At 46.1% G+C, this 14,113-nt stretch overlaps 1 protein-coding gene across 1 annotated transcript in view; it reads right to left on the minus strand.

Annotated features, from left to right (window-relative positions):
• The window catches only part of EFEMP1 (EGF containing fibulin extracellular matrix protein 1), a 193,193-nt gene that overhangs the window by 144,222 nt on the left and 34,858 nt on the right, over nucleotides 1–14,113 (minus strand). Inside the window, exons 3-4 of the mRNA XM_063918200.1 lie at nucleotides 11,744–11,792; nucleotides 10,330–10,617 (exon numbers count right to left, since the gene is read on the minus strand). Of these exons, the coding sequence (XP_063774270.1) occupies nucleotides 10,330–10,617; nucleotides 11,744–11,792 (337 nt within the window). The remainder of the gene's footprint in view (nucleotides 1–10,329; nucleotides 10,618–11,743; nucleotides 11,793–14,113) is intronic.

Here is a 14,113-nt window from a genome sequence, read left to right on the forward strand (position 1 = left end):
CATAAGGAAGTGATAAACCAGTGATACGTGCAAGGTGATAAAGGCTCCAGCCAATCAGCTCCAATATGTAAATTAGCAGTCAGGATCTGATTGGCTGGTGCCTTTATCACCTTGCACGTATCACTGGTTTATTACTTCCTTATGCCTTCTCCAGGTTAATACATCTGCCCCTTTGTTCGAAAGGCTGCATTTGATAATGTCGTGCTTTCCTAGGCTGTGCAAGAATATAAGACAAAATATCAGAATTACCAGCTATAGCTGTGGAGACCAGGTCCGAGAACCCTTCTCCACACAATCCTCAGCCTTCCATATGCCACTTAAGTTGGTATCATCTGTCCATTGCATATTCTACAGGACACGTCAAGCAGAAATCAACATAGCTTGACTCTAGGACCCAGTATACCCATGTCTCTTTGGGCATGTTTGATTATATATATCTCTTAAGACAGCATCTTTAATATATATATATATATATATATACTAGGGCAGGCCTGGCCAACCTGTGGCTCTCCAGATGTTGTGAAACTACACATCCCAGCATGCCCTGCCACAGTTTTAGCCTTCCCTAATAGCAAAACTGTAGCAAAGCATGATGGGACTTGTAGTTTTACAACAGCTGGAGAGCCACAGGTTGGCCAGGCCTGTACTAGGGTCTCAATTTCTGCTGATAAGGTACCTGTCCACGCCGCCACAGCGCTATAAACCCATGCCGACACAATCGCCGGTCTGAGTAGTGTACCAGAATGTGCACGCTATCTGCAGGATCCCTGAGAATAGCTAGGGCTACCTTCTGGGCAAACGTGACACCCTAGGGGAAGATTCCCATCAAATCCTGGCCCTAGTGGGGAAAGGATACTGCCTGAGAATTCTTTGTGGGAAGCTGCAGTCTCTTGTCTGGAGATTCCCGCTCTTTTTCCTCATGAGAGGTGGGAAATTTACCTCAGCTCTCTTCCCCTTAAATATGTGTACCCTTGTGTCAGGGACAGATGAGTCATCAGTGATATGCCAATCATCTGTATTACAATAATCATATATTGAATACTTTCCTGCCATTTTGGCTGTAACTTTGCATTATCGTAGTCGACACTGGAGTCAAACTTCGTGTCGATATCAGTGTCTATTATTTTGGATAGTGAGCATTTTGAGACTCTGAAGGTCTCTGCGACATAGGGACAGACATGGGTAGATTTCCTGTCTGTTCTCTAATCTTTTGTGCAATAAATTCACCTTAGCACTTACACATATCCAAACAGGTGTCGGCGTTGTCGACGGAGACACCCTCTCACACACATATTTGCTCCATCTCCTCCTTAGGGGAGCCTTTTACCTCAGACATGTCGACACACACGTACCGACACACCACACACACAGGGGATGCTCTATTTGAAGACAGTTCCCCCACAAGGCCCTTTGGAGAGACAGAGAGAGAGTATGCCAGCACACACCCCAGCGCTATATGTCCCAGGAATCACACAGTAACTTAGTGTTAACCCAGTAGCTGCTGTATATATTGTTTTTACGCCAAATTTATGTGCCCCCCTCTCTTTTTCACCCTCTTCTATCGTGCTTCTGCAGGGGAGAGCCTGGGGAGCTTCCTCTCAGCGGAGCTGTGAAAAGAAAATGGCGCTGGTGAGTGCTGAGGAAGAAGCCCCGCCCCCTCAGCGGCGGGCTTCTGTCCCGCGATTTTGTGAAAAATAATGGCGGAGGCTCGTGCATATATACAGTGCCCAGCTGTATATATGCTCTATTTTGCCAGGAGGTACTCAATTGCTGCCCAGGGCGTCCCCCCCTGCGCCCTGCACCCTACAGTGACCAGAGTGTGTGGGTTAGTGTGGGAGCAATGGTGCACAGCTGCAGTGCTGTGCGCTACCTCATATGAAGACAGGAGTCTTCTGCCGCCGATTTTGATGTCTTCTTGCTTCACTCGCCGGCTTCTGTCTTCTGGCTCTGCGAGGGGGACGGCGGCGCGGCTCCGGGAACGGACGACCAAGGGTGAGTTCCTGTGTTCGATCCCTCTGGAGCTAATGGTGTCCAGTAGCCTAAGAAGCGCAACCTAGCCGCAGTTAGTAGGTTTTCTTCTCTCCCCTCAGTCCCACGTAGCAGAGAGTCTGTTGCCAGCAGATCTCTCTGAAAATAAAAAACCTAACAAAATACTTTCTTATTAGCAAGCTCAGGAGAGCTCACTAAAATGCACCCAGCTCCGTCCGGGCACAGATTCTAACTGAGGTCTGGAGGAGAGGCATAGAGGGAGGAGCCAGTGCACACCAGTAGTCCTAATTCTTTTTTAGAGTGCCCTGTCTCCTGCGGAGCCCGTCTATTCCCCATGGTCCTTACGGAGTCCCCAGCATCCACTAGGACGTTAGAGAAATCTACAGTATTTAGTAAAATTTCATGAAGACTTGTACAAAATAATAAATTAATGTTGTATTGGGAATGAAAATCCCCTTAAATCTTCCATACTGTAGTCTATGGAGGACAGCGGTTGAATTACAGCTATCGCAGGGGTTAGAGGGGCTACGGGACCATGTCCACACAAGACTGAACAGGAATTCCAGTCCATCCCATTACAAGTGGTCTTTTAAGAATGCATGGCGGTTAAGCATGCACAGTTTTGCCCTACGTGGACTCTCAGGTCGTATATTTACTGAAGTGCAGGTTTTTAGAACTCAAGACATCTTTAACTTAAAAAACAAGCAAAAATATTGTTTTTTCTAAGTATGAAACATTACTGATTAAGGAGAAAAAAATCTGAACTTAAGAAATAATTTCACACTATACTGTATATACGGTGTTCACTTTCTTAATTAAGGACTTCTGCATGCCTCCCTACATCTAGAAACTTGGATTCAAGATTGGGTGCACGCGGAGGAGGACATGCCCCAAAAGGGTGTGTGGCCTCAGTTAAAATAAGATTTTACTTACCGGTAAATATATTTCTCGTAGTCCGTAGTGGATGCTGGGGACTCCGTAAGGACCATGGGGAATAGACGGGCTCCGCAGGAGACATGGGCACTTTAAGAAAGAATTTAGATTCTGGTGTGCTCTGGCTCCTCCCTCTATGTCCCTCCTCCAGACCTCAGTTAGAGAAACTGTGCCCGTAGAGTTGACAGTACAAGGAAAGGATTTTGGAATCCAGGGTAAGACTCATACCAGCCACACCAATCACACCGTATAACTTGTGATAACTTTACCCAGTTAACAGTATGAACAATCACAGAGCATCAGATAAACTCTGATGCAACTATAACATAACCCTTATTTAAGCAATAACTATATACAAGCATTGAAGAAGAATTCCGCACTTGGGACGGGCGCCCAGCATCCACTACGGACTACGAGAAATAGATTTACCGGTAAGTAAAATCTTATTTTCTCTAAGGTCCTTGTGGATGCTGTGGACTCCGTAAGGACCATGGGGATTATACCAAAGCTCCCAAACGGGCGGGAGAGTGCGGATGACTCTGCAGCACCGAATGGGCAAACACAAGGTCCTCCTCAGCCAGGGTATCAAACTTGTAGAACTTTGCAAAGGTGTTTGAACCTGACCAAGTAGCCGCTCGGCAAATCTATAATGCCGAGACCCCTCGGGCAGCCGCCCAAGAAGAGCCCACCTTCCTTGCAGAATGGGCTTTTACTGATTTAGGATGCGGCAATCCAGCCGCAGAATGAGCCTGCTGAATCGTGTTACAGATCCAGCGAGCAATAGTTTGCTTTGAAGCAGGCGCCCCAAGCTTGTTGGAAGCATACAGGATAAACAAAGATTCTGTTTTCCTGACCTTAGCCGTTCTGGCTACATAAACCTTCAAAGCCCCGACCACATCCAGTGACTCGGAATCCTCCAAGTCAGAAGTAGCCACAGGCACCACAATAGGTTGGTTTATATGAAAGGATGAAACCACTTTCGGCAGAAATTGTGGGCGGGTCCGCAATTCTGCTCTATCCGCATGGAAAACCAGATAAGGGCTTTTATGTGACAAAGCCGCCAATTCTGACACACGCCTAGCCGAAGCCAAGGCTAATAGCATGACCACCTTCCACGTGAGATATATTACTTCCACCGTTTTGAGTGGTTCAAACCAGTGTGATTTCAGGAAACTCAACACCACGTTAAGATCCCAAGGTGCCACTGGAGGCACAAAAGGGGGCTGAATATGCAGCACTCCCTTTACAAACGTCTGAACTTCAGGCAGAGAAGCCAGTTCTTTTTGAAAGAAAATGGATAAGGCCGAAATCTGAACCTTAATCGAACCCAATTTAAGGCCCAAAGTCACTCCCGACTGTAGGAAGTGAAGGAAACGGCCCAGCTGGACTTCCTCCGTAGGGGCATTCCTGGCCTCACACCAAGCCACATATTTTCGCCATATACGGTGATAATGTTGAGCCGTCACATCCTTCCTAGCCTCTATCAGCGTAGGAATGACCTCATCCGGAATGCCTTTTTCTGCTAGGATCCGGCGTTCAACAGCCATGCCGTCAAACGCAGCCGCGGTAAGTCTTGGAACAGACAGGGCCCCTGTTGCACAAGTCCTGTCTTAGAGGCAGAGGCCACGGGTCCTCTGTGAGCATTTCTTGCAGATCTGGATACCAAGTCCTTCGTGGCCAATCCGGAACAATGAGTATTGTTCTCACTCCTCTTTTTCTTATGATTCTCAGCACCTTGGGTATGAGAGGAAGAGGAGGAAATACATAGACCGACTGGAACACCCACGGTGTCACCAGTGCGTCCACAGCTATAGCCTGAGGGTCTCTTGACCTGGCGCAATATCTCTGCAGCTTTTTGTTGAGGCGGGATGCCATCATGTCCACCTGTGGCAGTTCCCACCGACTTGCAATCTGCGTGAAGACTTCTTGATGAAGTCCCCACTCTCTCGGGTGGAGGTCGTGCCTGCTGAGGAAGTCTGCTTCCCAGATGTCCACTCCCGGAATGAACACTGCTGATAGTGCGCTTACGTGATTCTCCGCCCAGCAAAGAATTCTGGTGGCTTCTACCATCGCCACCCTGCTCCTTGTGCCGCCTTGGCGGTTTACATGAGCCACTGTGGTGATGTTGTCTGACTGAATCAGAACCGGTTGGTCGCGAAGCAGGGACTCCGCTTGACGTAGGGCGTTGTATATGGCCCTTAGTTCCAGGATGTTGATGTGAAGGCAAGTCTCCTGACTTGACCACAGCCCTTGGAAATTTCTTCCCTGTGTGACTGCCCCCCACCCTCGGAGGCTTGCATCCGTGGTCACTAGGACCCAGTCCTGAATGCCGAATCCTCGACCTTCGAGAAGGTGAGCACTCTGCAGCCACCACAGGAGAGACACCATGGCCCTGGGGGATAGGGTGATTAACCGATGCATCTGAAGATGTGATCCAGGCCACTTGTCCAGTAAGTCCCATTGGAAGGTCCTCGCATGGAACCTGCCGAAGGGAATGGCCTCGTATGATGCCACCATCCTTCCCAGGACTCGAGTGCAGTGATGCACTGACACCTGTTTTGGTTTTAATAGATTCCTGACCAGTGTCATGAGCTCCTGAGCTCTCTCTATCGGGAGATAAACCCTTTTCTGGTCTGTGTCTAGGATCATGCCTAGGAGAGGCAGATGAGCTGTAGGAACCAACTGCGACTTTGGAATATATAGAATCCAACCGTGTTGCCGTTACACTTCCAGAGAAAGTGATATGCTGTTCAGCAACTGCTCTCTTGATTTCGCTTTTATGAGGAGATCGTCCAAGTACGGGATAATAGTGACACCTTGCCTCCACAGGAGCACCATCATTTCCGCCATTACCTTGGTGAATATTCTCGGGGCCATGGAGAGACCAAACGGCAACGTCTGAAATTGGTAATGACAATCCCGTACCGCAATTCTGAGGTACGCCTGATAAGGTGGATAAATGGGGACATGAAGGTATGCATCCTTTATGTCCAGAGTCACCATAAAATCTCCCCCTTACAGGCTTGCAATGACCGCTCTTAGCGATTCCATCTTGAACTTGAACCTTTTCAGGTATATGTTCAGGGATTTTAAATTCAATATGGGTCTGACCGAACCGTCCGGTTTCGGGACTACAACATAGTCGAATAATAACCCCCTCCTTGTTGATGGAGGGGAACCTTGACCACCACCTGTTGAAGATACAATTTGTGAATTGCAGTTAACACTGTTTCCCTCTCGTGGGGGGAAGCCGGCAGGGCCGTCGGTGAGGGGGCATCTCCTCAAAGTCCAGCTTGTATCCCTTAGACACAATATCTAATGCCCAGGGATCTAACAGGGAGTGAACCCACTTGTGGCTGACTTACGAAGGCGTGCCCCCACCAGGCCTAGCTCCGCCTGTGGAGCCCCAGCGACATGCGGTGGATTTTGTAGAGGCTGGGGAGAACTTCTGTTCCTGGGAACTAGCTGTGTTGTGCAGCTTCTTTCCTCTGCCCCTGTCTCTGGCAAGAAAGGACGCACCTCGGACTTTCTTGTTTCTTTGTTCGAAAGGCTGCATTTGATAATGTCGTGCTTTCCTAGGCTGTGCAGGAATATAAGGCAAAATATCAAAATTACCAGCTATAGCTGTGGAGACCAGGTCCTAGAACCCTTCTCCACACAATCCTCAGCCTTCCATATGCCTCTTAAGTCGGCATCATCTGTCCATTGCATATTCTACAGGACACGTCAAGCAGAAATCGACATAGCTTTGACTCTAGGACCCAGTAGACTCATGTCTCTTGGGGCATGTTTTAAATATATATATATATATATCTCTTAAGACAGCATCTTTAATATATATATCTCTATATATACATATATATATATATATATATATATACACATACTAGGGTCTCAATCTCTGCTGATAAGATACCTGTCCACGCTGCCACAGCGCTATAAACCCATGCCGACACAATCGCCGGTCTGAGTAGTGTACCAGAATGTGCACGCTATCTGCAGGATCCCTGAGGATAGCTGTTACGTCAGGGCTACCTTTTGGGCAAACATGACACCCTAGGGGAAGATTCCCATCGTATCCTGGCCCTAGTAGGGAAAGGATACTCCCTGAGAATTCTTTGTGGGAAACTGCAGTCTCTTGTCTGGAGATTCCCGCTCTTTTTCATCATGAGAGGAGGGAAATTTACCTCAGCTTTCTTCCCCTTAAACATGTGTACCCTTGTGTCAGGGACAGATGAGTCATCAGTGATATGCAAATCATCTTTTATTACAATAATCATATATTGAATACTTTTCTGCCATTTTGGCTGTAACTTTGCATTATCGTAGTCGACACTGGAGTCAGACTCCGTGTCGATATCAGTGTCTATTATTTTGGATAGTAATCATTGAGAGACTCTGAAGGTCTCTGCGACATAGGGACAGACATGGGTAGATTCCCTGTCTGTTCTCTAATCTTTTGTGCAATAAATTCACCTTAGCACTTAATTACACATATCCAAACAGGTGTCGGCGTTGTCGACGGAGACACCCTCTCACAGACATTTGCTCCAGCTTCTCCTTAGGGGAGCCTTTTACCTCAGACATGTCGACACACACGTACCGACACACCACACACTCAGGGAATGCTCATCTGAAGACAATTCCCCCACAAGGCCCTTTGGAGAGACAGAAAGAGAGTATGCCAGCACACACCCCAGCGCTATTAACCCAGGAATCACACAGTAACTTAATGTTAACCCAGTAGCTGCTGTTTATATTGATTTTTGCGCCTAATTATGTGCCCCACTCTCTTTTTACCCTCTTCTACCGTGTAACTGCAGGGGAGAGGCTGGGGAGCTTCCTCTCAGCGGTGCTGTGGAGAAAAAACATGGCGCTGGTGAGTGCTGAGGAAGAAGCCCCGCCCCCTCGACGGCGGGCTCCTGTCCCGCTTTCATGTACAATTTTTGGCGGGGGCTCATACATATATACAGTGCCCAACTGTATATATGCAAACTTTTGCCAAAGAGGTCTCTAATTGCTGCCCAGGGCGCCCCCCCCTGCGCCCTGCACTATTACAGTGACCGGAGTATGTGGGTGTTGTGTGGGAGCAATGGCGCACAGCTGCAGTGCTGTGCGCTACCTCAGTGAAGACTGGAGTCTTCTGCCGCCGATTTCGAAGTCTCCTTGCTTCTTTCACCCGGCTTCTGTCTTCCGGCTCTGCGAGGGGGACGGCGGCGCAGCTCCGGGATCGGACGACGAGGGTGAGATCCTGTGTACGATCCCTCTGGAGCTAATGGTGTCCAGTAGCCTAAGAAGCAGGACCTATCTGCAGAGAGCAGGGCTACTTCTCTTCCCTCAGTCCCACGATGCAGGGAGTCTGTTGCCAGCAGAGCTCCCTGAAAATAAAAAAACCTAACAAAATACTTTCTTATAGCAAGCTCAGGAGAGCTCACTAAACAGCACCCAGCTCGTCCGGGCACAGATTCAAACTAAGTTAGGTCTGGAGGAGGGACACAGAGGGAGGAGCCAGAGCACACCAGAATCTAAATTCTTTCTTAAAGTGCCCATGTCTCCTGCGGTGCCCGTCTATTCCCTATGGTCCTTACAGAGTCCCCAGCATCCACTAGGACGTTAGAGAAAAGGGGCATGGCTTTTCTGCTGGAAATGCTGTGTCTGCCTCCTGTTTTTGTCACTGAGGGGGCATGCCCAGCTCTGTGGAGAGTTATTAGCAACGCCCCAGTCCCTCTTACCTCTTACATGTGCACAGTGAGAGGGGGTCTCCTAAATCACCCCACCACCACCGCGGGACACCTCAGCCTGTGCATAGCCAGATTAAGGGGGGGGGGCAGCTGCAGGGCATACTGTGCCGCGGGTCCCCCTCTGTCAGGGTGCCCCCCCGCCCGGAGCACACTGACATCACTGTCAGAATGTGAGCAGGGAAGTATGCATTGCAAGCAGAGACACAGGAGTATCAGGTTTCATGAGATACCGACGGAGCTTCCCAACCAGAGGAAAGGTATAAGGGAGGGGGGGGGGGGGGGGGGGCGGAGAGCTGTAAGTGACACAGGGGTCCCAGCTTCTCTTCCTCCCCACCTGGGTGTCAGTGTCCCATGTAATCTGTTATCTAATGAGAGCATTTGGGTCCAAAGAGACACACACACACACACACACACACACACACACACACACACACACACACACACACAGAAAGTCCTCCTGAGTCCTGTTCCAGTGTGTAAGTAGTGCAGAGGCTGCTGTTATTGCATTTTATTTAAACTATAGATTTTATTTTCTATGTGTAATTTAAGGCTGTTTAAATTGTCAATGTTCCACTAAAGGAAACTTTAGAAAATAGTTGACTCTCAATTAGGTGGAGCTAAAAACAGTACCCAGGTATTATTAAACTATTAGTTTATATCTGTATATATGTAATATACACAATATACACAATCCAATCCATACCTCTCACCATGACCTATTTCAGGAGGGACAAAATGCTCTCTACCTGGACTTCTGTCTTAATTTCTGATTGTAATAATCTCTGTTGAAATACCTTTTTTCAATAGAATAGTTCAACAAAGGTGACACCAATCATGTATTAAGATGGAAGTCCAAGTAGAGAGCATTTTGTCCCTCCTGGAATGGTTCTTGTCGGGAGTCATGCACAATCTATCATATACCACCCTTTCCCATGGGCCCCTCTGTCTTACGTGCCCTAGGCCTGCCCAAGGCTTAATCCGGCCCTGGGTCCGTGGTTGGGACAGTGCATAGAAAATGGGACTGTCCTGTGAAACTCAGGACAGTTGGGAGGTATGCTCCTGTGCTTAAATTACAGAATTCTTATCTAACTGATTTAAGACAAGAGGGGATACATAGCAAAGCTTGTAGAGAGATAAAGTATCAACCAATCAGCTCATGTCATTTTACAAACACAGCCTGTATAAAGGCAGGTTGAAGTTGATTAGTTTGTACTTTATCTCTCTCCACTTATCTCTGTTTGATACATATCATCCAAAGTAACTTATGACAACAGGCCTTCCATAAAGCCATTCCACACAGGAAGTGAAAGAAAAAGTCATCATACATTGTATTATTAGTATAAAGTAAATTGGCTGCTGTCATTGTAACTGTTACTTCAGGAATAAAGGGAACTAGACAAACCAATATGATATTAAGGGGTCTATTCATGAAGCAGTGAAATGAGTGAAGCAGTGAGCTAGTGGAGAAGTTGCCCATGGCAACCAATCAGCTGCTACGTATAATTTTATAGAATGCACTTTATAAATGTTACCTCAACACTGATTGGTTTCCATGGGCAACTTCTCCACTGGCACACTTCTCCACTCTTTTCAATGCTTCATGGATAGACCATTCAGTGATTTACTTTAGGCACCCATTGAAAAGTAAACAAAATACATTTCTTACCTTGGCACAAATTTTGTGCATTTAGTTCATAGCCTGCAGTACACTGCAACAGCTGTCCCGAGCTAGGTACATTTCTTTGTACATCTGGAGGGTTAATGGGTCTGTCTACATAAGAGTTTTGGCTGTTGGTATGTTGTGTTAGAGATGGCTGTGAGACTACGGTATCTTCTTGCCCATTATTTACCAATATTTGTGCTGATCTTGGGAGACATAAGTATCCGCCATAATGGTTCACACATTTCATCCCTCCTTTGCAGGGTTCTTGCATTATTCCACATTCATCAATATCTGTAAAACAGAATTGCTTACAATGATAGGCTATAATAGAGGACTGTAGAGGATGAGAGTGAGAGAGGTCACATAGGAGTTCTGTCCCATTGTGTAGACACAAGGCTACTGAATTTTACCCAGTATGTTGAAATCTGAAATGCTTATTATTAAAATAATATTTTTTTGAGTAATATATTGGATTGTATAGCATGCATGTCCTTCTATTATCCTTTACCAAGTATATTGTTTTCTCTTTTAGACAATGCTGTTTTTTTTGTTTTTTTTAGTCCTGGCGTACTACACATCCTTTCTGAATTGGATACAGTTATATCCAGAAAGCAGTTTTGTGTTGTATCCTGGAGTAACAAAAAAACAAAAACAATTCTGACCAGACTGAGAGGGACAGAGTATGGCTACAAAGGAAAAGCAAAGTGTGTAGTAAAAGCAGCAAGACTTTAGAAAACCCATTCAAAGCAGTTATCAGGGATCTGGTCAGGATAGCGGCTGTCGGGATTTCGGCAGTCAAAATATCGAGGCCGGAATCCCGACACTGAACGGAATGCAGGTGCTGGCATTCCGACTAGGATCACAAGCCCGGCTCTGGAATCCCGACCGCAGGGAGCCTGATAGAGTGTTTGCCAGGCGAGATAAGCTGCAGGGAGAGAGATTAGGTTTAGGCTGCGGGGAGGGAGGGGGTAGGTTTAGGCACCCCCAGAGAGGGTTCGGCTGTGGGAATGAACGTGGGGAGGGATAGGTTTAGGCTTCAGGAAGGAGGGGTTAGGTTAAGGCACCACCAGGGAGGGTTAGGATTAGGCTGCGGGGGTGGGGGGTGGGGGAAGGTGTCAGGTTTAGGTTGCGAAAAGGGAGGGTTAGGGGGGCATTGGAGAAAGGTAATTATACTTACCTTACCCCTGTCGGGATACTCACATTTGGTATGCTGCAGTCGTTATTCTGACCGCCAGCATATCAAACCCAACCCCAGTGTTCCTCATACTAAATTAAATTATAATGACATTGCCGACCAATCGTAAACCTTTACTCTAGTTATTTATTTTTCTTTTAACACTTTAACATATATATACATAAATGCATGCATGTGTGTTATAGTAACAAGCAAGAAAGTAATAGAAAGTATAAAGGTTACCTTTGCATTGCTGTCTCAGCGGGTCCCACTCATAACCGTCAGTGCATTGCTGTGTGGGAACAGAACATTAATGTAGTTATTATTTTTTCAGAATTACAGTCATCAATTTCAACCAATAAAATTGACTGTCACAAACAGGTTTTATGATATAAATCTTTTGAATTGAAATGATCTTAGATTATAATTCATTACTTAGCACCAGCATGCCACATAGCTGATATTTCTGCTGTGCAATGACTTATGTAACTGTTTCATTTTTTAAAAACTATTTTCCAAGCTTTCCTTTTCAAAACGACATGCACATTTTTTTGTCCAAGTTTATTCTCCTGTTGAGTTGCATTGTTTTCTTGTTGAATGAAAATGATATCCACCGAATCTGGCATACAGATGTTGGTCAGCGATCAGTATAAAGGTTCATTGCACTTAGGGGGTGAAACAAAGTTCAGTAGATCAGCTGTATGTTTATTTGTATGTTCTCCAGATTTAGTGCTATGAATTTTAGCTGGGAAAGGTATATATTGAGTGATTTGTCTTATAATTGCTTATTATTATTATTATTATTATTATTAATAAACCTCATGTTTGTTAAATGCCACTATAAGATACAATTTTCTGTTAAAAACAATTTTTTTTTATCAGCTATGTAAATGAAACACAGTAAATTACTGCAAAATGTGGAAAATGTTACATCAGGAATTACTATTCCCAGTCTACATAGTTTGTTTATTGTGTTGTTGGTTACAATCTTATACTGAGGTTACTGTATGTATATTGCAGGGATTCTCTAACTATTTTGCTCTGGGACACCGTCTGACAATAAAAATTATTACAGAACTCCATCAAGTTTCCATAGAATGGCTGCCACACATTCGTGGTCAGCAGACTGGGCATGCACAGTAGCACTGCGAAAGTGAAGTGACCGCTAATGTGATCACTTCATGTCTTACATATCGCAGGAGCAAATGTTGAGTTTATACCCCTGTGAAGGCTTTGAGGATGGTAGGGAGAGGCAGAGGGTGACTGGGGAGAGATAGCGGGTGACAGGGTAGAGGGAGATGGTGACAGGGGAGAGGCAGAGGGGGACAGGGAAATGAAGAGGAGTACATGGGCAGAGGAGGAAGGGGACATGGGGAAAGGTGGTGGATGATGGTAGAGGTGGAGGGTGACAGGGGTGAGGGACCTCAGAAGGGGGTTGAGGAGAGGCAGTGGGTGATAGGGGAGAGACAATAGGTGAAAGGGGAGAGGGACATCAGGAGAAGGATAATGGAGAGGCAGAGAGGGACAAGGAAGAAGAGGAGTTGGACAGGGGAGAAGCAAAGGGTGACAGGGGAGAGGCAGAGGGTGAAAGGGGAGGTGTGTGTTCCCCCTCCACAGACACATTCCATAGTGTTTGTGGTCAGTGCTCCCCTCCCTCCTTCCTCTTCATTCTCCCCATGCTGCTGCTTTTTCTCCCTCCTGATCAATGAGGTGGGGGCAGGACTGGAGAAGCTGATCACTGGGGTGGGGACATAGCTGCCTGATATCCTCTTCTCTTCGGATATCTCAGCCAGTCATCCGAGTAGTCTGAAGTAATAGACACTGCAACTTTAATTCAGAATGCTCAGCTCACTGGCTGAGAGATCAGAATAGTCATCAGTGCGACCCCATGCTGAGAAGGTTGCAATCCACTTTGGGGTTGCAACTCACAGTTTGAGCACCTCTGTATAATTCCAATCTTACTCTGTTGCTATAAATAAATAAATAAAATAGAATTACTTCACTGTTAAATACAGTACATCACCTTATATACATAGACGTATCTATAGTGGGTGCAGTGTGTCACACATCCTGCAACACTGTTCAATTACTTGCCTCTCCGGAGCCCTTTGTCAGCACTACTGCTGCAGCAGATATCACTTGGAAAGTGGCGCGGCAGCCATTTTCCCGATTATTTTTGCCTGCGCAGTAGAGATTTGTCATCAGAAACATGTTGGGTGCCATGTTTTCAGAGACCTGTGCTTGTGTAGAGTCTACTGTGCCACAGAGAGGAGGGATCCACACGGGGTATGCACATGGGCCCCTCCCCTCTTAAACCGCCCATGTATATACTGCATGTGTGTATATACTATAAACATTTGATGTGTTTCAACACTAAGCTTACCTGTATTATATTTTATAGTATTAAATCATACTGTACTTTCTAACTCACTGATGTATAATAGCAAGCATTGTGTTTTACTTTTCCTTTGTGTATCACATTATACTTCCTTATCGCATAAGACCATCAAGAGGAAACTCCTAGAACTATGAATATTAATCCCAGAGGCTGATAATCCCCAGAAGCATATATTTATATATACATCGCCAAAGAAGGTGTTCCACCCCGGATTA

The sequence above is a fragment of the Pseudophryne corroboree genome, chromosome 4, assembly GCF_028390025.1.
Source record: "Pseudophryne corroboree isolate aPseCor3 chromosome 4, aPseCor3.hap2, whole genome shotgun sequence".
NCBI classification, from domain to species: Eukaryota; Metazoa; Chordata; class Amphibia; order Anura; family Myobatrachidae; genus Pseudophryne; species Pseudophryne corroboree.